Genomic DNA, 27,128 nt, shown 5'->3' with positions numbered 1-27,128 from the left:
CAAAAGTGCTTATTCAATACAGACTACCATGATTTACATGGTTCAGGTCAACTCATTTTCAGCAGGTCAAGGACTCAGAAGCTAGAAACTCTAGGCCAGTGTGAGCCTGCTCTGTCATGACCTAGGATACGGTTTGTGTCTTTCTGTCAGCACGGATAGAGCAGACATTTACATAGCAGGGAGAGAGGCATCAATGAAAACTTCAGAAAGCATAAAAAATTCATATGGTCACCAACACTTCCTTTAGGGGCAAAGGCATCTTTAACATAGGAGAAGAGGAAAGATCTAAGTAAGCATGTTTCAACTGGCAAAAGGTGTGGAGAAAATATGTCAGATATATCATACCTTTGGTACTTGGTCCTCCCACAGTGCAAGGATGGGACGAAGTGGTCCTTGGTCCTTCCAAGCCTACACGACCTTTTGCTGCTGACTAAAACAAATAAACTGTGAGCAAATGCTGATGCTCCCATCACCTACTAGTAAAAGGAAAAGCAATTTCCAGTCATCATTTGTAGAGGAGGATGACATTCTGCTAAAAACCAGGAAGTTCTCAAAGACCCCTCATTTCCACAGCAGAAGTTGAGGACACTTGGAAATTCCCAGCTGGCTGCCAGGACAGAGAGCCATGCGCCAACAAGCTTGTTACCAATGCTGTCCTAGAACAAGAGACCAGAGAACTGAGAGAACTCATGCTTTAATAGACACTGAAATCATAAAGGAAGAAGGCCAAATGCCTCAGCAATTTCAATAAAAATATGAAAATCTTTTTACATGGTAAATTTCATAATATAAAAAGTTTAATGCTGTCTGGAAACAGAGTTTTAATTTACAAAAATGTCCGTATAGGCCAAACATGGCTAACACTGCATACATGGAGAGCAAGTGCTAAAGGGCTGCTGCTTGGAAGAGTCTTTGCTGACAGTCCTCTGAGTTACCATCTTCAATGCTCTTTTGAAGAGTTCTGCAACCGAGGGGCGAAGTTTTCCATACACATCTGCAGCCTTTCTGGACTGCACGGCAATGCAATGAACCCAAAATTGCTCAAATCCATTATTACCACCTAGCCTGAAACTACCAGTGTTTTCTATCAGATTCACAGATCTTCTGTGCACCTGAATCTGTTCTGCAACATGAAAGAGATGCTCACAGAACAAGTTTGACCTAACGAGAGGAAGTGCGGCCAAGCGTGATGTACACAGGTATAGCACCCTTCAATGACTTTTTGCCTTATTTAAATAAGGTAAGCCTAAAAAGAAGGAAAACCAGTAGCAGGCCGGGGTTCAGGCTAACCAACAAAACCAAATTAAACAGGATTTTGTTCCGTGAGATTGTTTACTGTTGCCCTTTAGTTTCAGCTACAGATAGACAATAAAATATCTGCAATCAGTATCTCACACATGGGATAAAACCAAACTAAAATACATTCCACGGCCCGGGGGAATCGTTGCATGTGGCAGGTTTAGTGTGAAAGTGGGTAATACCTAATTCTTATTGCTCACTGTATTAAGCAGTGTTGTCACCTGTACCATGCACAAATACAACAACGACAAATGCATTTAAACGCCACAGAAGGAATTCTAATATCAAACAGAGAACATGGTATTTTCATTTCCTGAATTTCTCCACATATCGGGCAAACCTGATAAAACTGCTTTTTCCTCACAAAGGGGTTGTTTCTCAGTTGGGGGTGCAGGAGTGAGGCACAAGGTGTGTGAAGTGTCTCCCAGACATAAGCAAGCATGCATGCTGACGGCTCTCATTAAGCCAACGGCAGTGCCCTGTGCCAAGCCCATGGAAATTAACTTCTCAAAGACTTGTTCTAGTGACACCCACCTTCCATATTTATACAACACCGATTTCCCAAATACCCAACAGCTGAGCCCTCCCTGCTTCTAACGCATCCCTCCCTCCCCTTAAAAAACAAACCACAACAGAAGAACCATCACCCCCCACCCCAAGTTAGCTCTTTCTGAAGATTTCAAGCCAGTATGAAACCTACTGGCAGCATGAAAAAGGGTTGTACCAAAATGACAATATAGAATTTCCACAGATTAAAGAGCCTTTAGCTACGGATGTAAACTACAGTAAAGAGGCTTATTTCCGGCAGGTTATGCAGCACTACAGGGAGTATTTGCTGTTGCTATACATAAGAAGCTGCCCACTTCCATCCTGGGTGTTCCTGGGATGTCGTTCTAAGTTATGCTGGTCAGAAACAGAGCAAGTCACACGGAGTCCCTCAGCAGTCGTGTGACCACAGCAAGCTGCACGATCAGCAGTCACCATCCAGCTGATGTGCCGGTGCTGTACTGACTCATTTTGGCCCACTATCCTAATGTTCCCCACCTAACGATGGAAAGACAGTATCTAGCACCAAACCATCTCAGAAAGATGCAGTATACAGACAAGTAACTTGAATCATATAAACTGAATGGATTTAGTCAACTTTTTTTTTTTTTTTTGCTACATTGCATAATATGAGTAAATGAATAACTACTCTTTTTGTCTTTCTGCACTGAAACTTTTGTGACCATCCATCTCTCGTTAGCTGACTGTAACTACACAGCCTGATGTTCTTTGCCCTCAGCGCTTGTGTTCATTTCTTGCAATAGCAAAAAGGAAATCATTCTCTCAACATCAGTGGCTTCCAGAATATACTCAAAGCAAGCATTTCGTACGTGCACCATGATTAAGTAGAACCTAAGTAATTTTACATCATGGTATCAGAACTGAATCCTCTGCCCTGCTATCACGCTTTTCTTCTGAGATCCCCCCAAGATCACAAATACTCAGGTCCACGTTTTCAAGAAGAGCATCCAGACGTGATAAGTGCAACAATTACCTGCATCAGCAATGATCCCCTAACTAGTGTGGAGATCTGACTGCACTCACCATTCAGGTAGTCAGCTGCAAGACTGAAAGTTGGCTTACGATCCCTCTAAAACTCAGGGCCTAAGTAATAAGCCTCACAACACCTCCGTGAGGTAGGTAGGTAAGTATTACTATCCCCATGTATATAGACAGGGAAGATGAGGCACAGAGAGGTGAAGTGATGAGCCTTCAGTCACTCGACAAACGTTGGGAGTGCATAATAGAAACCAAAAGCCTTGGTGATCCAGTGCTCCGACTTCATAGCACGCAGCCTGTGAAATACTCTGCTTGGATCTAAGTGCACAGTGTGGCTGAGTTCATGTCCACAGTTTTCAGTGCATGTAAATTATCATGTTGATTCTGATTACGTCACTACATTTAATGGCCACTTAAAAAAAGAACAGCCTCCAACTTGATTCACAGCACCTAAATGCCATCTAGCCTCGGAAAGCTTTCTGTCCTTCCCACGTCACCCCTGGGGTGCTCTCTGTTTTCCAAAGGTGCACAGGTTCTGCCTACAGCCGGTCTGCGTGTTCCCTCACGTGTGTCCTGACTGCACAGTGACACAAACGTATCCTGCCTGTGTACACTGCTGTACTTGCTCCTGAAGAAACTTATTTCCACAGCAGGGGAAGGTTGTGCAGATGTGCCCACGATGAGCTACTTGCAAACATTTAGTAGGATCAGAGAAGGATTTACTTGGATGGATAACTTCTCAACCACATACACTGATGTCACATTCCGGCCAATGTGGAACTACAAAATAGCATTATGAGCCTCAGTGTCTGTCACCCTTTTCTGCACCCACGCAGCAGACAGAAGACATCTGTACTGCCCAAATACCTGCCAAGATGAAAATTTCACCATCCATGTAACATTGTGTGCCAGGAAGATCAGTGTTGATAACACAGAGCTCATCTCTCTGACACAGACTCACTACCTCACGCTGAGGCTCACCTTCTCCGTTCTACCCAAACATTCTCTGGGAGCAGATCAACCAGCAGAAAGTCACCTGAGAGGTTTCCCTCTGGACAGAAGTTACCTGGGATGCAGGTTTTAGAACGGGGCATCTCTCTCCTCTTGTCTTTGTGTCACTGTTCATATCAATGAAAAGAGAACTGCTATGGAGTTGCGGTGTCAGCAATTTCTTGTGTTTTGCTAACAACTTACTGGAGATACCTACAGGTGTGTTACCTCCTCCTCTCTGCCAGCCTTTAAACCAACCAGAGAAATGGCTTGTACTGCTGCAGGCAGAAACCTGTGCATGCTTTATGGAAGTTCTGCCTCCTCTCTTCTCTCTCCAATCCCTGATATGTATAATTTCTGTATAAAAAGCCAGCTGTAAAACCTCCTGTTAGGATAAAAAATACAAGGTGGTGGCTTAAAATCTAACATTTTTTGAACAGAAAGAGATTCGCTGGACCGGTTGCAGCAAAAACAGAATGCTACATAGAACCTGTGAAGCAAGTATGGCCAAAGACCTGATAACAGAAACTAAAACCCATCTATGTGAGGCCCAGGTTCCTACACAGGGACAGCAAAGGCCAATCTGTTGCATTTCTGTGTATTGACAAAGGTATGACCATGGCTTCTTAGATAATATTCTGTGGTTCTGTATCGATAAAGGCAAGTGGGCAGAAGCAAATACTTTAACAAGACTTTCAGTCATCAGTTGGTACTCAAGACATTTCAACATTTGGAGGAAGGAAAAAATCTTCCTGGTGACAAGAATTTATAACCGTTCCCAGATGGCAGCCTCATGGGGCGCACAGACCCTGCAGCGCTACTGGGAGGCGGAGGGTGAGCTGATGTCACTGCGTTTGTAGTTTCAGGGTGTCTGTGTCCATTAGGAGGGTTCTTTTGTGGAGAAGCAAGGTGTTGCTCAATAGACAGGTCCTTTAGTTCCAGCTTTTCTGCGCTTTCTTCTTTGCTGTGCCGTGGAGATAAATTCAGCAAGCTGAGGACATCTTTCTTAGAAGTCATTGTTCCAGGTGCTCCTCGGAGAATCTTTATTGGGCCACTGGAGTGCTGGGGAGTGTTTTGCCAGAACATCTTTAAGTTGTGAATCGCTTGCACTTTTTCATCAATGGCAGCCATTTTCAGTTTGTCTATGTCTGGGGCATCAGCTGGACTAGAGCGAGCAGAACCGGTGGAGGAGTAAGAAAGAGCTGGAGATGGAGTGCTGCCAGCAGGAGACTGATGCCCTGAGCTTGGGGAGATATTTCTGGGCGATTTAGAAATATGAGCACTGTAAGGAGAGCTGGGGTACTTGAGCTTAAAGTGTGGCTGCTCAGTTAAGGAGCCATGTGAATCACAGCTTGGAGATGGCTGCCCACTGTACTGGCCCGTGCCTTCTTTGTTTGACATCTCCGATGCTGTGGGGCTGTTATAGCCAGAACTCACTTTCTGAAGGGATGAACTCCTCGTTGGAGGCTTTGGTTTAATTGCAAGAGGTGAAGACTGATTTTTCTGACTCGAGCTGATCGGCCTGCTGAACGCACTGGTCTCTGATGATTTGAATGCAGACATACCTGCTGGTGTGGAAGCTGCATCATCGGAATTTTTGCTCTTACTTATCTGACTGCTGCTTCTCTGAAGACGTTCAACAGCAATGAGGTGACTCTGAGTTTCCTCCAGGATTTTTTGGGCCAACTCCTGAGGATCAAGCTTTGGATTACTGTCCTCTTGGGATTTGACAGTGCTGTCCGTCTCAGTACTAGACTGGTCAGATTCCCCAGTATCAGAACTTGCAAGTTTTCCAACTTTTTGGAAAGGTGAGTTTGGGCTGGGAATAAGAGTCATTTTAACAGGAGAATTTGGAGTACTTATGCTCCCTTTGGAACCGACAGGCTCTTTAACACCGCCAGTTTGACCAGCTTTGGGCTGCTTGTGATCAGGGGAAAATCTCGTTTTTACATTTTCCTGGTAACTGGCCAAAGGCTCATTGCTGATTATAGAAAAACCTTCATATTCTTCTTCATCTTTGCTGGCTACCATGCTGGTTTGTGGAGACAACTGGCTCTGCACTGCAGACCTATGTGGATAGATGTTCTTGGGCCTCTCGTAGTCCTGGCGTCCTCTGTGCCCCACGCCATCCGGCATGCTCTCTGGCTTGGAAACAAAACTCATGGAAGAGGCAATGGAGCTCAGGCTGTACACAGAAATGGCATCTGATGCGATGCCATCTGGACAAGTAGGAGAGAACGGTGGGTTTTGGTACTGTGGTACAGGGTTGGAAATAGACTGAGCAGAAGCCAGTGACTCTAGTGAAGAGGAACTGTCCAGGCTAAGGCGCTTAGGCAGCTCTGTAGAATCTGAAAAAGAAGTTAAAAAAAGTACAAGAGTGCCCTTAGATACACAGTAATAGTGAACTAAATCAGGCAATGTGCTTATCAGAACTGAGAAAATGCTATAAAACACATTACTACATTACTTAAAAAAAAAACCCATAAACACAACAACAAACCAAACAACATAGGTGAGAAAAATAATGAGCGCAGGTCAGGAAATGTATGGACAAGGGCCTCAGACCAAGTATCTTAAGGGAAACCCTTGGGAATCCACTGATTGATTAGGATTTTATATCTCAAAATCTTCCAGCTGCTGGTGTGTACTCCTAACTTTGACTTCAGGCAAATCTGAATGTTGTTTTTAACATGAAAAAAACATCTGCTGCACTTGTTAAATGATGCATGGCCTGTGCTGCATGTATGATGATGAATGTGTGATGTCTGCAAAAGGAACGAGTGTGAGAGTTCAATGGAATTCATTCTGATCAAATCATCAGACAGCATACGAGCAAAAACTACTCTAAGTAGCTTTACCAAAAAGTGCCAGCAAGGACTGTAGAGCAAAGTGCATGGTCCTTCTATTAGCTTGTTTCCCAGTTTTCAGAATCACCTCCTCTTGCCCCACTTCACAAAGGTCAAAACCTGTAGCAGAACAAGGAGTAAAAAGCCACAATTCATAAAAAGATCCTATGTTCTAAACAAGCATCATCTTATTTTTAACACACACAGAACAAAGAGACATTAAATTCAAAGAGACATTAAATTCTGCAATGCCCTGGAACGACATCTCTTCATCTGCAGTATCTGGTTTGCTCTTATTACTATTCATCAGACCTTCACAAGAGCACTATGGAGTTGGGCTGCAAACACTTGGACATACACAAAGCACACCAGTCCAAACTGATACACACTGCTCAGTATTTTAGCTGCAAATTATATGGAATTATCAGGGAATGATGGACTAAATGCACCTCAGGGCAGGGCCCCACATGCCTGCAGCATTCGTTCATTAATCCAGGTTTTTTTTCACAGGAAAGGCCCTGTTAAGTTCTTTACAGAGAGAGTGGTGAGGTGCTGGAACAGCTGCCCAGAGAGGCTGTGGGTGCCCCGTCCCTGGAGGTGTTCAAGGCCAGGTTGGAGGGGCCCTGGGCAGCCTGGTCTGGTACAAAATGGGGAGGTTGGTGGCCCTGCATGTGGCAGGGGGTTGGAGATTCGTGATCCTTGAGGTCCCTTCCAACCCGGGCCATTCTGTGACTCTGTGAAGAACAGAGACCACGGAGTTTACCAAACAAGGCCTGGGCAGCAGGAGGCATAAATGTGTGGGACAAGCACTGCCTGGCTTTTATGAGCTCTTCAGGCTTCTTGGACATCTCTTTCCACCATGTTGCCACTTTCCTGCAGTGCCCTTCCCCTAAGCCTTTGCAGGTCCAAGTCAGAATAAAACCTAGTCAGATATTTAGATCTTATCTATGTTTTCTGCAGGATGCAGATCCTGGTACATACTACCACCCTGGCAACCCTATCCTGGCCCATTGCACAGGTTGCCCAGTCAAAGGAATGACTGGTTCACTTTCAGGTAAGAAGTCAGAAGCAAACTCAAGTATTCATTATGAACAACAGGAGAACCAGATTCTAAAATTAAAACAGCACCGATTTGCTGTAAACCCTGAAATCCACCTTCTGTTGACTCAGGAGACGTTCTGGTGCGTGACAGAAAAAGCTGTTTATCACTGACCAACCTGTAAACGGGAGCTGGGTGCACGTGAACTGGCCATGCAGTACTGAGCAGTCAAGGACCACATCCAGAGATGCAGAGACCAAAGAGAACCCAGACAAACAAATCTACAGCTGTGAGCCTCATCGCTGCTTCAAGCCACCGTATGAGACACCAGCACCAGCTTCAGACAGATAAGGAAAGAAGTGTTTTCCTACCTAGAGCTGCCAGAAACTCGTGACAGCCAGGAAGCCTCCAGAGTTGGACACTGATAGAAACCTGGATTGGTGCAGAGGAGAAATCCTGTTCCTTCTCGCCTGCCTGAAGTTGAACCAGGACTTGATGCAGCTGAAAATAATACAAACATCATCCGTTCCTTACAAATCAAATCACTGCTTTTCTGACCGTCGCACCTGAGGAAATGCATGCTGACAGCCCCTCACCAATACATTCATACATTCAGCTGCTGCTCCTGAACAGAACAGTGAGATGAAAGATCTGAGCAGAGAGAACAGTCCAGGGACAGCAATTATGGACACACTTGAACAGCAGCACATCAAGGGACAGAACAAAGGAGAGGGCTGGGGTGTGGTCAGTGGAAATTGAGTAAGGAGAAGCACAGCAGGAATGCATGGGAAGTGAAAGCAAAGGGGCTGCTCACAGACATTTGCTAAAGCCCATACCATGACTGAGCAATACTCCTTAAATGAAACCCAGAAAACTCACTCTCAGCATTTAACTGGGCAGAACAAGTCACATGAAGCTATGGAGGACTTTCGTAATATCTCCGTTGCCTTCCAGGAGTGAATTTACTCAACACTGCCCAAAGGACAGGAGTAGTAAAATTGAGAAAAAAAAATGTGTTTATGAAGATCTGACACAAGTTAAGGTGCCAGGGCCTCATCTAACTCAAAAACACAGCCAGGGCAGGAAGGATGGAAAATCATTAACTGGGGACCAGATACCTCAGGACCACCCATCTCTTCCAACCCACAAAAGCTTACACAGTCTTTTTCCACATTAGCACCATGGGGAAAATTCCAGGCCTGAAAGCAGGGTGAAGATGGTACCCTGCAGCTCAGGGAAATGGCTCTGCAGCAACCAAGGCTTTAATCCTGCACAGCAGTGTCATTCCCCTGTGCATGTAATATACTCACCATTCCCACCACATTTTTAACAGCCTTCAGGCAGCAGATAACAAGGAAGGAAAAGAGAGGAGAAAAGAACACAGGTTACTCTGTGCTACAAAATGCCTGTGACAGGGAGCCCCGCAGTGCAGCGACACATCCACATGCAAACAAGCATCCTGACTGCAAGATGCTCTATTCTGAGAAAGAAGGGAGCAATGGAAATGGCTTGAGCTGTGAATCAGGAGCCCAGCAGTGTAGGAAGAGGCAGCTGGAATCTGGGAATGCCCAGCTCACTGCAGTCAGCTCAGACAGAAGGCAGGCACATACCCAGGCCAACCCACATTCTGGCAGAAGGCTGAACACAAAACAAGCCCTTCTATTCTTTTATCTGGTATACATTACAGGCATTTAAAACAGTCATCAATGCCTACTGTGGCTCCAGCCTTCCAGTTTGTACTAAAGATAAGCACTTTCTATCCAGAGCACAAAATTAGACTGCCCGTGTCACTGTTTCACTGACACCAAGAGCACCTGCTCCCTTACGACACCAATCACCCTTACTGGAAAGACAGATGAAAGCAACAGCTGAAAGTGTTCACGCTTCAGCTCTGTGCAAAGTCTTGTCTCCTTTGGGACAGGCTGCGCCTTTGCTGCTCACCAACTGAGCTGCTGAGAAGGAGGCAAGGCCAGCAAGTAGCAGCAGAAGTTGTGAGAGTTCAGCTGAGAAATCCTGAACTTATAACTAGGCAGGTTATTGTGCAAATGGAAATTCTGCCTGTGGCTTGGGCTACTCAAGAACATTTGCAGAAGCAATGCAATATTCCTGCCAGTCTGAACATTCTTCCCTGGGTGATTTAACTGTCTGAGGCAAGAAGACAATTGTGAAGTAATCTCATGGACAGTCAAACATACAGATGTACTGGAATGTTGTCCTCATCACATCCCATTTACAGCAAGCCTCCCTCTGGTGGTAAGGAGGAAAAAATAATCCTGCTGCTTGACAATAGTAGTCTCAGCCACTATCAAAAGAGCCAAAGCAAGACAGCAAAATACCATGAAGGACAAGTCATCAGAAATATCCCTTGTGCTACTATAACTTGTGACAAGGAACTATTTCCTTGAAGCAGACATAGTCTATCTGACCTCCAAAGCAGCTTCTTAACAGATAACAACAAAGCTGGAGTTGTTATTTTGCATTCTGTACAAACTCAACACCATAGTGTGAATGAGAGCACTCTAGAACCACACAGAGGAAATCCCAGTGACTTTCCATGGTACTTCCCCATAATATCTTTGCATGGGAAAAGGGGGAAATACTCTGCTGTTCACCTGTCCACAATGCTTAGTGTGTTCATTTACTCAAGCAAGCAAATGATCAAGATAAACCTTATTAGAGGAGCCATCGGGACAGTAAGAAACATGTAAGGGAAAGCTAGCCAGGCTGGTGGCACAGAGTGAGGTTAGGTTCTTCTAGGCATGCTACAAAAACAGGGAAAAGGGAAGAGTGTGAAGGAAGTGGGGAGGGTTGGGGTACAGGGGAGTGCCATGGCCACAGGTTGGCACTGCATCTCTCTTGAATTAGGTGAATTCTTGCAGCAGAGCTATGAGTACTCATACCAGAAAAAAACATTGGCTCAATAAGTTCTAAGATCCTGGCATCACCCAAAGTCAGACATTCTCTGAACTACAAGTACAAAATCAGCCAACACAGGCCCTGGATAGGATACAGATGTTTAGTCTGGATAGGTCAAAAAGTAGTGCTTCTACCTCTCATTTTCCACATTTTGCTTCTCCCTCACTGTACAGAACGTATCATGTTTTCACTTTCACTGATCTGTGAGATCCAAAGCCATGCAACCCAGTAATATGCTCATCTTTTTCTGTTCTCCACACACACTTTCATTCACACAAACAGGGAAATGCAGAGTTTTGGCCTCCGAGGCTGATAAACCACAGCATAAACCACTGTGTGTTTCTGAATTTACTGACCTGGAATGAACCATTTGGAAACTGGTACCGGAGAAAAACCTCCCACTTACCCTGCTGATGAGCTGTTCTCCTGTTTCTGAAGCTGTGATAAGTTTACAAAGTGCCTGAAGTGCAGGGTTAGGCAAACCTGGAAAACACCAGCAGAAACAGATTGTTCAAAACCTGTTTATTGTCTGCTTGGAATGTAGCAACCTGAATGGGATGCAACTCCAGCTAATTCCTAGAACCCCTCTCCCCAGCTGAATCATTCTGGAAACAGCAGCAATTTCTACAAAATAATTTTTTCCCCAACCTTGCATCTGATTATAAAAGAAGGGAAGAGACATCATACATCTCAAATACTGGACCCAGGAGTAAATGATTTCAATCTACAACAGTTTCAGTTAACATTTACTTCTAGAACCGCTACTCTGTTAAATGCTTTCACTTCATTATCGTAGAAACCTAGACCAGCAGCATCGTTCTGCAGGCTTACACCAAAGAAAGGCAGGAAAAGGTAAATGTCTGCTTAGACACAGGAGAACAGAGCCTGCTTCTCACCTAGGAGTGACTGTATGGTGCTGCTGCACTGCTGCAGTCGTTCACCAGGGTCAGAGGTGGGGAAGAACACTGCTGCTGGCAGGCCGCTGGCTGGAGGGTCCAAGCGAAACCCCACTGCTGTGAGCAGTGCCTGCCAGCCTGGGATACCTCCAACTTTATTCTCCACGCTTTGCTGGGAAGTATACATGGAGTTGTGCTGCCCGTTCTGGATTCGCTGCAATGATTTCTCCACCTGTGAGGAAAATACAGCGTTAGCTCACTACAGAAGAGATTTTTACTAGCAACATTGTTTTACACAGTAAAGAGGCAGCAACAGTGGGCTGAAGGGCAGCAAGACTGGCGATGGACCTGTGGCACACAGAAGACTAAACGCCCCTGAAAACAGAGGTTCCAGCAGCTCAGCACCCACAGCTTTAAAATCACTGTGACGAGCACCACTGTGCTCTGGGACACTGGGTGAATTAATGCCACAGGAACAAAGTACCAGCCTGACTGTGACCATTTCCAGTAAGCGGGCAGTGGCATCTGTCTGCTCAAGATGACTCACTCTCAGGTTCCAGCCTCTTAAGTACACTGTTCATTAGCAGGCAAGAGCGCGCAGAGCTATATGGTAAGGAGTAACAAGAGGAAAGTGGCCACAAAACCCAGTAAGTGGAATGACTAGCAATGTTCATGAGTTTCCATCCTCTCATGGATACTCCACATTCCTGTGGGACTACAGAAGACATACTGGGGAAAAAAAAAAAAAAAAAAAGGAAAAAAAAAAAAAGCACTACAAGTCATGAAAGAGTGTCCTCATCATCTGGCAGCTTGGCCTCCATCCTGGCGCTCCCCACAGCAGACTACTGGCACATGTGGGAACAGAAGTGTCTCTCATCTCCAAGTCTGCCCACAGACCTCAGTCACTAGCTCTGCACCCCTCTGACTGCTTTCTTGCAATGTCCATAGCAATTTTCCTTGTCAAAACAATTAACCCCAACGATATCCTCTTTTTTGAAGCATAGACCCAATTCAACACCTTATGGAAACCAGATGGGACTGGGAAAGATTCTTGTCATGACACAACAGAGGACTTCATATCTCCTCTGGAGTCTCCTTTAGGTATCCCATTCTTCTTACACCGACTGGTTTAGCAAGATAACGACTTACAGTATGAAAGAAGGGTTGAAGCTTCACATCCCAGTGTGACCTATTACACACCAGGATGTTTCTCCTTCCATTCTTCACTCAAAGATTCACCTCTCTACAACACAGACTGCAAGCCCCCCTCCCATGCCTGCCAGGTGCTGCAGCATTGCCTCCCTTACCAGATGGAGCAGGACACGCAGGGCATCCCGTGCCCTTTCAGGATGCTGCAGAATCTCAGTCAGGGCCTGTCCTACCAGTGAAGAGGGGCTGTTCAGCTTCATATCGCTCCCAATAAGCATGAAGCCTGCAGGGTTCAGAAGAAGAGACTTACTGAAAGCTGAGACAGAAATGAGACAGACTGAGAACCTCTGTTACTGGAAACATGCAAAACAGAAGCAGATAACTTCTGCCTGCTCAGATTAATGACATAATGTTTTATTGCACCCTGCATGATTACTGTCCACTCACTGCCCAGTTCTATAGACTGAACTTCAAAAAGCTTCTGGATGCTTCTTACTTGTCATCCTCTACTAAACCAATACTGTTTTCCTGCTCAAACAAGTGGAATTATCCTGTCTTTTGGTTAAGTGTTCCCCTACACATCTCAAACATGTACTGAATGAGTGGCTGTATTGCACATTACTTCTTTGCAGTCATGGAACAATTGTGATGAAACACTTCACCTTGCAATTGCCTTAGATTATATTAAATCCACAACCCATTTACTATACAGTGAAATACCAACACTTCTCCCTGACACTGACATTCAGTCACACTCAGATGAATTAGGGCCTGAAACACTGGCTGAGTTCTGTGTGAGCACAGGGAACATGCTGCTCCCATCTACCTGCAAGCACCAATTCTTACTTAATTCAAACTCTCTGGAATAAGAGCCCTTCCTAAAAATCACAGATTATCAAGACAGCTTCCTCCTACCTGCCCAGTTGGATGGATGGGAGAACTGCTTGCTGCTCTGTACAGTCTTCATTGCTTCACCAAGAGCTGCACTGGCTTTCATCCCATTTAAGAGGGAGGAATAGAAGGCGTGTACAAACATTTTGGATGCAGCCACTGGAACAGGCCAGAGGGACACTAGGACACACTGAGCCCCAGCAGCCAGGAATGCTCTTGTCAAGCCAATGACTCCATCAGCAGTGACTTTGCTGTTGGATTCTTGGTAAGAGCCAAGAACCACTAATTTTACAGGAAGCCGCAGATCCAGGACATCAGCTGCAGTCAGCAGAAACTCCTGGAGAGGAGGACAGTCTGAGATGCTCTCCACATCACTGGCATCATCCTGCATGCGAAGGGATTCTGGAATTGTGTAGGGGTTCCCAAATGAACTCTTGCTGCTGGCTGGATTGCTGTCAGTGTTGGGTGTCAGGACCAAAGCAGCAAGCTTCCAGGAGACGTGTGTTGCAAAATGGACACACTCTGCCTGAGTGAGGGCGCTCATGACTCTCTCTTTTGTTGCTGCACTGCCAACTAAGGGTTGGCAGCCAAGTAACTCTGATACCATATATGCTTCCTCTTCTGCAGAGGGCATAGGTCCCCACAGCCACCTATCCATAACTGCTGAAGGGAGCTTGGGATTTCCTATGACAGCTGCCATTGAGGTAGAACTGGAGTAAGCAGAAGTATTCTTCTTTCCATGGGACTATATAGAGAGAAAAAGAAAGCAAAAACGTGGCTCAGAGATCTGTCTGTTGAGGTGTTGCTAGCAAAGCAATCTGTCTCCTTGTTATAAACAGAAGTTTGGACATTGTAATTATTAAAAAAGCTCTGCATTTCATTAGTTTTTTCCATTGAAATATCCCAAGGAATATCTCCACTTTAGGACAGTCAGGATTTCTATCCCCACTTCTTGGGTTAATAAATAGATTAAAACAGAAAGGAATATACATAGCCCAGGTCATCCTGGAGGGCTGCAGGAGAGCTAAACATACAAAGAAGATCCCAGCTTCCCACTTTAAGGGAGGAATATTTGTAAACACCAACCACCTGCTTTCTAGCACCTGTATTTCAAGGATCAGCAGGTCCACTGCCAGCAGCATGGTGCTGTGTGCAACTGATTACTGGGGCCTGACACTGACCAGAAATCCTTAATGCCCACCATCAGTAACAGAGAAAATATTCAGACCTTTTTGCTGTTCCAGTGACTGCATTTAACCCAATGCAAGGCAAGACATGCAGTGTTAACACTGCTCAGCAAAAGAGATGTGACTTAAGATATTCTCCCTGGAGACACAGGCCTTAGAAAAGCTGACAGTGTTTGCCATGCATCAGCATGAAGGTATTTCGGCAAGGTTTGCCAGTGTATCGGCTTTGACTTATGGCTTCACTGTCATGAGACATCAGTGTCCTTCTCCACACAGAAATCTGAGAAGTAAGGAAACGTAACTAGGAATGTGATCAGGCAGTTAATTCACCAAGGAAGCTCAGTGTGTGTCACAAACACCTACATTTCTGCAGTTTGCCCACAACCCAGGATATGCTGCCCTTCACAGGAGGATATCCGATTCCCCTTGTACTTCCTGCCATGTCTGGTTGTGATTCTGTACTGCAGAAACTATACCAGAATATTCTGCACCTGGGGTGCTCGACATGCTCATCTGCCCTGGGAGTGCCACAGGAAGGTGGCACATTTGCTATTTCTATTGTGTAGGAAGGCAGAGCTGCTGCTATTCCTGCACACATAGGAACTTATACCTCGGGGGGGGGAGGTTCTGTGAGAGGGAGGTTTTAAAATGCAGTGTCAGACCTTGGAGCTGGGATTCAGCGACTGGATGGACGGTACTGCAATGAGGCTGAAGCGCTCATAGAGGTACTCATTGGAGGAACTGCCCTTCAGGAGAGCAAAAGGAATGAGGTACAGTTCTCCCTCCAGAACCAAGATCAGCTGGCGGTGACGGCCAACGGGCCCACTGGAATGCATCAAGCCCTGAAAAGCAAAGAGATAGAATTAGTAAGCTCCAAAGAAGTCTCAAGGATTCGGATGCAAACTGTCATTACGTTTCTAGGCAATCGTACACCTTTAAGGCAGAGAAGCAGCACTACTTAGTCCTGGTAAATAAGTTGTTTCTTTGAAGATGAAAGCTTCAGCGCAGGCTTAGGAGAGACAGTTCTTCTGACATAGCTTTGGAGCTAACCAGTTCAGCCTGTGCTGCTCTGTTCCCCTCTAGGCTGCTCCATGTTCCCAGAGACAAGATCACTCTGCAGCGTGCGCTGCAGGATGGAGGCAAGGATCTAACATGTAGGACTGTTGTTCTTAGGAGAATTTTAATTTTAAATGATTTCATCTCCATCAGATGCAGCAACTATCTGTTTTGACATCAGAAAAACAGCTACTCGGGCTCTTCTGATCTAGAAATTCAAGGGCTTCAACAGAACAGGAAGCGTATTTTCAAACAAGCACCATTTCATGAATAATAACCTCACAAAACCTCTGTGGATCTAGTTAGATTCTTTTTGGAAGAAATATCACTCATGTTCTAACGCTCTTCTATTTATCAGATGTTAATCTGTTTGAAATCCGCGCTTTAGAGCAAAGTTATTTCAGCTCAGCCCCCATTTAAGAGAAGACAGAATAATCTTTATTTTGCTATCAGCAGTGAGCTGCTGCCACAAATGGAAACACAAACTTTTACAGCATGGCATAGATGAATAACATCAGAAAACCCTGAAGTGCATACACACCAAATAATCACCATCCAACAGAAAATGAATGACTATTGTGCAGTTTGAGGGTGAATGTCACTACTTGTATCAGTACACACCCTGGTCCTAACACGATTCCTCCCTCCACTGCTCAGGGTCTAGCTGGAGCAGACTTCCAGGCTGCACCGTGATGCATTGATAGCTAAGGATTAATTTGAGATACACTGACCCCATCTCACCACCAATCAGAGAACAACAGGAATTTGCAGTTGGTCTCAAGCTTCAGCTCTCAGGCAGCAGCAAAGATGAATGAACATTATTAAGAAACAGAAGTTTCAATCTGGTGATTTCCCTCCAAAGGGAGTTGGGAGTGAGTCAGAAATGCCAAAAAACACGTCAGCTACACTAGAGAGTGTCAAACAGTAGGAAGCTGAAGAGAGACACTGAGGTGCTTTCAATGGCTTTTTGGCTTTTGAAGGGGGAAAAAAACTGCTGAAAGATGAGAAAAATTACATATTAAAGGAATTAAGAACAGTTATTGACCTCTCGCTGTTCTGCCTTCCCTCCTTACAGCTTTTGAGCTTATCCTGCCCACAGACTGCAGACAAGGATGCAGGGCCATCCCTGACACGCAGCAGCCTCAGGAGCCATCCTGTGAGCCATGTCTGCTGCAGCCTGACACGCTGTTTACAACACCAGCAGCCCCAAGGGATGCTTGCCCAGCACTGGCTGTCTGTACTGAACCAGGATGCGTGCTCTGCAGCTAAATCCACAGCTCCCATTCAGCCTTGCCACTTTTTTGCAGAGCCCAAGCTGACAAGCAGTAGCTTCTCACCAGGGGGTCGTTTTCCAGAAATGTTTGTTTGCTTTTTATTTTTAATAAATACTCCATTTTACCTACTGCTCCAATTCTACTGGCAACAGAATCAGAGCACCTGAGCCAGAGTGACACACACCTAGCAGAATTTTCAGTTTGCCTGTTTTTTTTTTCCATACTTTTAACAGTCTTTCACTCTTCCTGATCTATTTGCTCCTCGGTGAATCTGCCAAGTTTGCCAATTAGGATTAGCAATCAGGGACACACTTCCTTCATCAAAAGCAATACACTTTGGCAGCTGAGTGGAAGTGATTCTTTGTTTTCCCTCCCAGTATATTCAGTCTCATTTGGGAAGACCAAGCTGAAGGCGTCATGCCTCAGGAACAACCCCTGGGTTTCAGCTTTCCAAGTGACAGGGAGTTTCCATAAGCAAATCTCTACATCTAGAAGCTTACTCCTTCCATGGGTCCTATCAGTAAGTCGTAGAGCGCTCGGAGCGGGGGTTTGGTGAAGGAAGCCTGCCTCCTTGGAAGAGAAGATGTCCCATCCTTAACAGGAGACACGGTACTGCTGAACAGACTGGTCATGCTCTGACTGCTCCTGTGGGATAAAGGCAAGAGAGAGGTTAGTTTCAGAGACTTGAGGTCCACAGTAGGTTGCCCTGACTTCACAAAACCGACAAAGAGCCAGTCCCAGTCTGTCCAAGCAGAGCACTGCGCTCTGTAAGATGCTTCACACCAGGGTTTTATTCTCTCATTCAGCTTCACACCACAATGCACCATGACAGCAATGAGGCTGGTGCCAGGCCTCATCACACACCAGCAATCCGAGGAGCCTGAGATGGCGTGGGTACGAAAAGTTATGGCCCCGAGGAGGAAATGAAGTTGCCCCAATCTGGTCTGTCTAATCCAGCAGCTGTGCTCCCCAGAAAGGTTATCCTTGGCATGGTGCCATAGACAACCATTTTATATGAAAAGGACAATTTTCCAGAAAGTTTTAACAGGTGGGCCCCTAAAAAAGAGGAAGGGAGGGAAATGAGATGTTTTACAGTAATAGTACTACGAGGCCTGAAGTGCAACCAGAGTCACCACTGGGGCTGTCTGGTAACGAAAACAACATCTCTGGCATAAAAAGCCACCCACGAGGGCCTCATTGTCCCCATGGGGCCAAAAGCACCTGATAGAGTATTCCTTGTAACCCCAGCCTACATCATGCTCTGATGCTGCTGCACAGAGAAAGCCTCCTTCCCTTCCTAATCTCCGGGAAGTGCAGCACTGTTCCAACTCTCAGATACTTTCCAGTGCCATGTGGCTTTGCCAATCTATATGACAGGAAAGCAGCTATAGCTTCCCGGACTCACAACCAAACCCTCACACCTCATCAGCACGTTAGGTGTGCTGTGGTTTAACCCAGCAGGCAGCAAAGCTCCACACAGCCATTCACTCACTGCTCTACTCCAATGGGATAGGGGAGAGAATTAGAAAAAAAACACCTAAGTAGAACCCTTGAGATGTGATAAAAACTATTTAAGACAGGAAAGGAAGAAAAAAAATAGTAATTGTGGTTTTATATATATGATGCACAACACAAGTGCTTCCCACCCACCAACCGATGCTCACCTGTCCCTGAGCTGCAGCTGCTCTCCCTGGACAACTCCCCTTGTCTCTGTTCCTTGTTTCTGTTCCTCAGTTTTACTTCTTGCAGCACTGTGTTCTCCCCAAAAGAGCCCTCTGCAGCAGCTGACTGAGCTGAGCACACTTTGCAGAGCACCGCTGTTTCCAGACTATCAAACACAGGCTTTAGAATCTGACCAGCAAATAAAAACTGTGCTATCCCAACCTGAAAGTTGGACCAGGTGATCTCCAGAGGTCCCTTCCATCCCACTGATTCTGTGATTGTCTGATGCTGTGGATTCTGTACAGCAGATTCCTCCACTATATTCCATCGGATATAGCAGCAGGGAATGGCAGGGATATTCTGCTGCTTGTCCAGGAACCAGCCAGCAAGCAGAGCTCTGGACCAAGCCCAACAGCTCCGACCTTCCCAGGGTGCAGCCATGTGCCAGCAGGTGGCACTCACAGTCCCGTCTTCCAGGGATGGACTGGAGCCATTTTCACTGACTAATTTATTGCAGGGGATAGGAGCTTGATTGCTCTAATGAGTAGAGCCCCCTTCACCTTATTTGCACAGCCAAGAAAATCTGGATTTATCCCTTCACCGCTCAAATAGGATTTTTTATTAAAATAAAATCAAAGGAGCGTCACAAATCTTTCACATCCTTTGTGTGTGTGTACACAAAGGAGAGTGAGAAAATCCATAGTGGGAGGCTGACTGACATCTTTTGCAGCAGGCAGATCGAACCTGGAGCCCTCTCTCCCTTTCTTCCCAAAAGAGTACAAAGGAGCAGCTCTCCAGGGCCTGTACAGGGTCCACCTCCCAGTGATTTCAGCGTAATGAAAGAGACTTTGGAATTTTTCAGTCAAACGCTTCTCCAAAGCCCCAGCACTGGCTTCTGGGATGCTGCACAGCCGCAGGGCTGAGCACTTCAACCCTGCTTTTGCTGTGTTCCCTCCCCTGATTTCTGGAACAATAAATATCACTTGGAGTCTGCACAGACTGCACAGTGTTGCTTATTTACAACCCTTTGTACAAGGCAATGGTGATTTGCAGCAAGCAGAGCAAACAACAAACTGGGGCTCAGGAATGCCTGCATGTCAGTTAACTCTGCTTCTTCCCTTTATCTTGAAGATGCAGGAACAAAGCAGTGATCCCCTGAGAATCTCTGAGAATGGAAGAGAAAACCCTCATCACACAAGCCTTGAGCTAAGGCTAATTTATCCTGTAAGCCTCTGAGGAACAGGCTCTGCTTGCAGAGGGTCAATGTGGCTGGGCTAAGGCTGGAGGCAGAGTTTGTACTGCAGTCAGCACAGGTCTGCTCTTGTCTTGGCACCCATTAGGGCTCTGGACAAGACAAATTCCACTCATGGCCTTGCAGAGCCATTCAGAATGGTTCAGTATAAGACTTATTGTCTGTCAGGCTTGAATGTCCAAGAATGGACATCCAGATCTGGCAAGCCTGTCCAAAAAAGCTCTTTCCAAGAGATGCAGCCCCATGTCCAAATTCAGCATCTTGACACAGCCACAGTACCAAGCAGTGTGAAGCTCCAGAAATGTTCAGATATGAACAATCTGTGGATGCTTTCAAGCAGCCACAGCTGTCTCCAACACCCAGTAGTTGTTGCACATCAGTGCTCTATCAGTGACATTAGCAGCTCAGGCAGTCACTGAAATCACTGCAGTGCCCCTGCAGTGCTCCTTTCTCCTCTGAAGTCCACTTTTTCTCAGAAGTTCCTTAACTTCAACTGCCAAACCCAAGTATTCTTTCTTTCTAAGCAGAGTTGCCAAAAGAAAAAATAATAATCATATTACTCTCTACTTAAAAGTCAGAATCACCAGGTTACCTGACAACAGCAGCCAGAAGACACTCACCCAAACCAAGGGGTTTCTTTCAGTCACCTGCTCATCACTAGAAATGGAGACTGGATGGCTCCAAATAGTTCCAGCATCTCTCAGGGCCTCATTTTGACATGGGTTCTTAACAACACGTGCAATTCCTGTGCGTGAAAGAACTTGCACTGGCCTCATGCCATGCAAACTCCCTCGAGAATCCAAAACATGTGAGCTTTGCATTCAGGCCCCAAATAGGAATGCAAGGCCTGCCTTGGCAGCAGGAAAGGCAAACTCTTACTCTTGGCTCCAAGCAGGCCCTACTCCTCTTTGTGCCCTGCAGCACAGAAGCCAAGGCAAACAGAGCCCATACCTTCAAGCACAGTTTGTGAGCTACAGTATTACTTACTACCATCTGAAGCACTACAGCAGCAACAATTCACTCACCACTGACCTCCAGCTGCATGACCTCATGGCAGTATTAGCTGGCAGAAAAACAATTACACAACAGAAGGGAGCTGGAGACTGAAGCTGGAAGATTAAGTTTATACTTTGCTAACTATTCAGTTCTGTTACTGACTCAAAGTCAGAGAGCTCACAGTTTCTCATCAAAGCTCTAGGCCAGGGCACAGAAATGCTGCCTGTTCCCTTTATCTCTCTTAACCTCTCCTCTATGCAGACCTTCATCACTGGTGGGGCATGCACACCCCTGGAGGGTCTGTCTGTTTGATTCTGATCTAAGCAGTACTGATAGCTCACTATCACTACAGTAGCATGAACAGATACGTAAGTGGATTGAGGGGGAAAAAAAGCAGGCCAGTTGTCAGCACCAACAAGCAGCTCCCAGTTTCATGGGATGCTGTTACTGCAGCTCACAGGCTCCAGTGACTGTTCACTGCACTGCAGGCTGATTGTTTTTTTCTTTTCCAGCTGAGAAAGGTCTGGGTACCCCATGCTCATAATCCATGCTGGAGCACAGACCCAGCCAAAACCCCTCGGTTGCATCATGCAAGATCTCTCCATTATGGGAGTGGTGACACTGGAAAATTTCTGTTTTCAATTTTCATTTTGAATGCTTGCCTTCAACAGCAGTGTTGCGAAAGACTGAGACCTGAGCACACTGTAAGAGGTAGAAAATGAGTGGAGACTGCACAGCTAGTGCTAATTAGCATGATTCGTTACAACCTGCAGAAACAAGTACTTCCACAAGAAGCGTATAAGCCAAGAGCTCCAAGTTCTCAGACAGCAGGGACAAAAACAGAGTTCCTCTGCAAGTGTTCAGCCAGTCAGAAATAGAACTTGTCCAGGAGAAGAGGAAATTAGAAGTGGCTGCCCCTCAGGACAAAGATGCCAGTTAACAATTGCTGACAAGTCCTCACTGGCTGTCACCTTAAGCAATCACTTTCATCTGGAAATGTAATGAAGATGCCACTCCCTGCTCTTCCAAACCAAGCTATTGAGCTCCTAAGTGAAATACAGAGTCCTGTCTAAGGTCTCTGCGGGTGGCCCTCTGTCTCACAAGAAGCACAATGATGCTTTCAGTTGCTGTTCTGCCTCTTTTCTATTGAAAATTTCTATTTTTAAAGAAGGAAGCAGTAAGAACCCATGCCTTTCCAGGGACTAGTAGGGCTTCTTTGTCTTTTACATGTAATACTTGAGCCTCTACAACAGAACCAAGCCTCAACAGGTCACCTATGTGTGGAGTGCCTGGTGACCTTCCAAGTACCTCCTCCCAGGCTGGACACACGTGCAGCACAAGGCAGCACTGGATTCCCAGTCCCATCAGGAGCGAGACACAAGGCTCCCTGAGAAAGGGAGAAATCCTCACTGCACCAAATGAGGAAGAAGAAAAAAAGACCGAAGGGAAATGCCTCTGCTCAGAAGGAGAGAAAGTAACCACTGCACATCCTCAGATGCAGACCTTATTTACAAGATAGATGCTTAATGTTCCACAAGAATCAATGTGTGAAGACATATCCACATGAATGGTTACTGCAGCCATGATGGTTTGCTGTTCTGCATGCTTGAAACAGAGGGGAATAAGCGAGACCACCAGAAGTCATCAGCTGCACTCTGAGGTCACACCAAGACAACTCGTTCTCCTTGCTGATCTCCAAGTGCAGTGCTACATTCTCACCTGTTCAAGAGGTTGTTCCTGCTGACCATCCTCAGGAAGCCAGTTGGATCAGTCATTGAGTTCAGCTTGTTATTCATCTCCTCAAACTGCTGGTCCATGATATCTCCAGCTTCGCTCTCAGTCTCACTGCTAGCACAGGCTCTGCAGAGGGAACAGCAGGGTGAAGGAGTCACTGGTACAGGAAAGCACAACAGCATTGTGATAAATGCTCAGCTAGTTTGAGAGAAATTGGATTTCAGACAACCTCAACCAGATGCTACAGTCAAACTGTCCCTGGATTACACACAATACTAGAAATACAGGATGCAAATCCCCACGCCCAGCAATGGGTAACGATTTCTGAAGCTGTGGAACAGTACAGAAAAGCTGAGGTTTGCAGGAAACATCAACTTTGGCCCTTGAATTGCCTAAGAACATGCGTTAGTGCATCCTTTCCACAACAACAACTCCAAGTTCTGCTTGCTCCCTACACTGGCAAAGCTCAGTATACAAAAGACAGCTGTGTTGATGCTCCTATTATACAAACAGGGAAAGAAACAGAGACAAAAAATAATAATAATAATAATAATAAAAAAAGACTCCATCGTGACACCAGGACAGCAGCAACAGAGAGAGAGACCAAAATTCCTAAATTCTGCATTTCCTGATGTTAACACCTAAATTACCATCTCTGTCAAAACAACAACAGCAGTTATTTCTTCGTAAAGACAGAAGCAAACACATTACTATACATATGTTTTTAGCAACTCCTTCCTTTAATTAAATAAATTGCACATCATGGTGCATTGCCAGCCTTGGAATTTGCACACTTAAGCTAAACCTGTTTTCCTGCCTGCTAAAGCTGTCCTGCATCTCACCTCTCTTTCCTTTCGGTGGGTTCCTAACATCTTGCAGCCTTTCTGCAAGGACACGTTTTCCAATAGTAACCACATAAATCAAATTAAGGTAAAACACAGCACGACTCCATATGGTGCTGTATGGACCACAAGATATCTTGTAAATATACTTCCAGGTCAATGTGATCTCATAACCTGAGCAAAGAAGCCCTGATAAAAGGCAATCACTTGAACGCTGGGCAGCTGAACAACAGCCAGAGGAGGGAAGAAAGAACGTGGAGAGGAAGAAAAGCCTGTCAACAGCTGTCTCCTGCACGTTCTTCCTCCAGCTGCAGGCATGCACAGTCTTGAGTCCTGGCACGATTTTAGGTATTACAACGAATATTTGGAGCTCTTAGAAGAGGCAAAAATCTTGAGTTCATGAACCTAAGAGAGCAGGCCACAAGCTCCCCAGAAGAGAAAGACATCTGTCCCAGCACAAGTTCAAGCAGGCATCAAACTCCCTCACACTGCATTTTCTGCAGGTATGTGTTACTTGTCAGCTTAATTAGACCAGCAGTGATGAACACTTTTCAGCACAAAGCCAAGACTGCAGTGCAGAACCTATAACTACCAGAGCAAATCCTATGATGCACACCATGACAGCATCCCTGCCTCTCCAGGAGCAAAAATAGGAAGACGCCACCATGGTGCAGGTCCTACTGCTTCTGGTTTCAGACTGTTTCAATACTAGGAGTTGTCCACAAATTCATCTCAGCAGTTTGTCTTGTTTACAGAGCTCAGCTGACACAACCCTAACGATTCCCTTGTGAAATTGCTGCATGACTTCAGAAAACAGCAACCTCACACTGCACTGAGGACAGAGAGGATCAGAGCTTAACCTGAACCTGACAGCTCCCTGTGCCAGAGCCACCATTTTGCTAACAACAGCAGCAGCCCATCTGCTCATGCTCAAACTCTGTTATAGATACCATCAGTACCTGAGTAACACAAAGGTCCACATGAGCACAATTCTGCATCCTTGAAACCCTCCTTTTACTGAATCACTACAGCCTATCCTTCCCCAATGGCAATATCTTCCTGACTCCAACACTGCACTCAGAGAGACAGAAGCAAAAACCATGTTCTCCACGAGCTTTCAGAATACTAGAATATAATTTCTCAAATAATTTTATGTCTTATATCATCACCTTGGGATGGTCAGTGCTGTGGTCACAAAAACATTTATACACAGCACCAGAACTAACAGAGAGAATGAGAAAATCACTGTGCAGCTAACACGAAGGAACAAAAGCCCTTTATCTGTCTCCTAGCTGCAGACCTACATAAACCACACAGATCACTCTGACGTTTCTTCCCTCCTTGGAGAACAAGGCAATGAAGCAGAGAAAATGGCTCAAATATGTTTTCTTCTAGATACATGCTGTCCAATCTCAATTCAACATCTCTTCTGTCTTTCTCGTATCAACCAACAACATTTCTTATCTGGGATATCAATGCATGATTTATTTTAGGTTTCTCTGTTTTGGGGTTTGGTTTCATTTCCTTCTTCTCTGCCATTTGTCCAGGGCAAATACAGCCACAAATCTGCTTGCATTCTGCCATCTCAAGAAAATGGCATGGATTATGGACTGCTACGTTCTACTGCTCAGGTGTCACAGAGATTTGGATTGTCTTCCTTCTGTCACTTTGTGAAGACTTGAGGACAGTACAGATTAGTTTTCAAGCGATTAGGTGAATTTCAGTGGTAACAGAGGTGCTTAAAGTAATCTCAAAGGGTTGCAGAAACCCACAGGTGATTTGCAAGCGAGGTGTAGCAAGAGAGTGGCAGTTTCCTGGGCAAATTTCTAACCTAAGGTGGGGAAAAAAAAGCGCCTCATGTCTTTTAGAAGACTGATACATGCGATTTTGTTGTCACTGTAACAAAAATTCACCCCCTACTGCGGCTCTCAGTTCTCAGACTTCTCAGCCCATTAGCCGAGAATGTTACAAAGCGCCTCCTGCTGAGAGAGCAAGAATCAAGGCTTTAAAGGCCACCTCCAGCTTACCGGGTATAGTAGGAATCCACACCCAGAGCCTCCCGCACGCTGGAGATGTACTGCTCCAGTGCAGAGTTTGTTACTGTTTGCAGGGCCACGCTGTTGGCTTCGTGGAAATCCCCGGCATTTTCTGTCAAGCTGTCACCCAGGTAATACTCATGGAATTTCAGAATACCTGCAAGGAACACGAATTGTGAGATTATTTCCACTGGGAAAGAAAAGCACTGCCAGCAGCCATCCAGGAAAGCGGCACAGTCTTCAACATTTGCCATTTCCAGCACCATTGGGGCAAAGCCCTCTGTGCTGTGTCTCCACAGAGCATTTCCAGCCCTCCTGTATTCCAATTTGGTTTTTAAAATCTAGCTTTGCACTTTGCAGATTGTAGCTCAAAGGCACAAAGGCAGAGTAGTGCTTTTATGAGGTATTCAGAACGCATTTGCTTTTGCAGCAGTCCTACATGAATTATAAAACAGATCTTTCATGGAAGCATCTACCAGCCCGAGTCGCATTTCAATAGGTGACTATGAAGAAAGCCTAGTAATGGTCTCTGATCACATATATTGAGCACACTAGGCTCAAATGCTGAACAAAAATATTATTACTACAGCAGTCACACAAAGGCTTTTCCCTTCACTTTTATGCACAAAAGTATGCTGTACACACAAAAAAAGAAATATAGATTAAAATACAGTAAATTATTAAAAGTTAACATTTCAAAGTGAATAAATAATACAAAGAACAACTGCTGTTTTGGTAAGAATTCAGCTACTACTCCACATAAAACCTTCTTCCCCTCACACTGGCATAATTTTCCTGACACAATTAATTCTACAGTACCACAGATTGAGATCAGCAGTGAAAGGCTGCTCTGGATGCCCTGTTTGTATTGGCAGCAAAGATCAGTTAGCGAGAGCAGGGGAATAATGGCAAAGCAGCTCCTTCTGCAGGAACAGAGAATCAGAGAAGAGGCTCTAAGGACACGGTTCCAGTGGGATAAGAGGATCATGGGCTGCCACTCTCTGCCAGTACTAATAAGATGAGGAGGGGTCGAGTCACTACTGAAGAGCTGCTCAGCAAAGCTGCTCAGGAGGAAACCTGCATGTTGGAGCTCAAAGCAGCACTGTTCCTCTCCTCCCTTATACCTGACAGTGCATCCAGTACTGCAGTCACAAACCCATGTACTGGAGAGTGCAGCTGCCCTTCTACAGGATCAGCTGGGCAAGGAGGAGACTAACTATGAGGCTGATGTACTTCTGATACATGCAAATTTATTATACTCAGCTTAATCTCAATACTATAGAATTACTGCCATTTTATTCTGCAAAACACACAACTAAAGAGCCAGCTAGTGATTGGGTGCACAGCAGGATGACATCACCCTAAACTTACATAGGCAATACTGCAGAACACCCCCAAGAGAAGTGTTTTCCAATCACAGCCATTCCATCTGAAATCAGGCACGTATAAATGTCTGCTTACCTTCCCAAAGCATTTTTCATGCAATCTAAATAATGCTTTTTATCTCTTCAGCTTTGT

At 45.4% G+C, this 27,128-nt stretch overlaps 1 protein-coding gene across 1 annotated transcript in view; it reads right to left on the bottom strand.

Moving 5' to 3' along the window:
- Positions 1-678: 678 nt before the first annotated feature.
- TTC28 (tetratricopeptide repeat domain 28) overlaps positions 679-27,128 on the bottom strand; it is a 91,402-nt gene continuing 64,952 nt past the window's right edge. Inside the window, exons 11-21 of the mRNA XM_042828884.1 lie at positions 25,602-25,767; positions 22,718-22,858; positions 17,589-17,733; positions 15,421-15,600; positions 13,596-14,316; positions 12,839-12,963; positions 11,532-11,763; positions 11,042-11,118; positions 8,091-8,220; positions 6,693-6,800; positions 679-6,182 (exon numbers count right to left, since the gene is read on the bottom strand). Of these exons, the coding sequence (XP_042684818.1) occupies positions 4,558-6,182; positions 6,693-6,800; positions 8,091-8,220; positions 11,042-11,118; positions 11,532-11,763; positions 12,839-12,963; positions 13,596-14,316; positions 15,421-15,600; positions 17,589-17,733; positions 22,718-22,858; positions 25,602-25,767 (3,650 nt within the window). The 3' untranslated portion in view covers positions 679-4,557. The remainder of the gene's footprint in view (positions 6,183-6,692; positions 6,801-8,090; positions 8,221-11,041; positions 11,119-11,531; positions 11,764-12,838; positions 12,964-13,595; positions 14,317-15,420; positions 15,601-17,588; positions 17,734-22,717; positions 22,859-25,601; positions 25,768-27,128) is intronic.

The sequence above is a fragment of the Centrocercus urophasianus genome, unplaced genomic scaffold (assembly GCF_019232065.1).
Source record: "Centrocercus urophasianus isolate 14NV4802_14NV808 unplaced genomic scaffold, USGS_Curo_1.0 seq_30, whole genome shotgun sequence".
In the NCBI taxonomy this organism is placed as follows: domain Eukaryota; kingdom Metazoa; phylum Chordata; class Aves; order Galliformes; family Phasianidae; genus Centrocercus; species Centrocercus urophasianus.
Note: the sequence above shows the minus strand (reverse complement) of the source record. Positions and strands in the feature narration are given on the sequence as shown.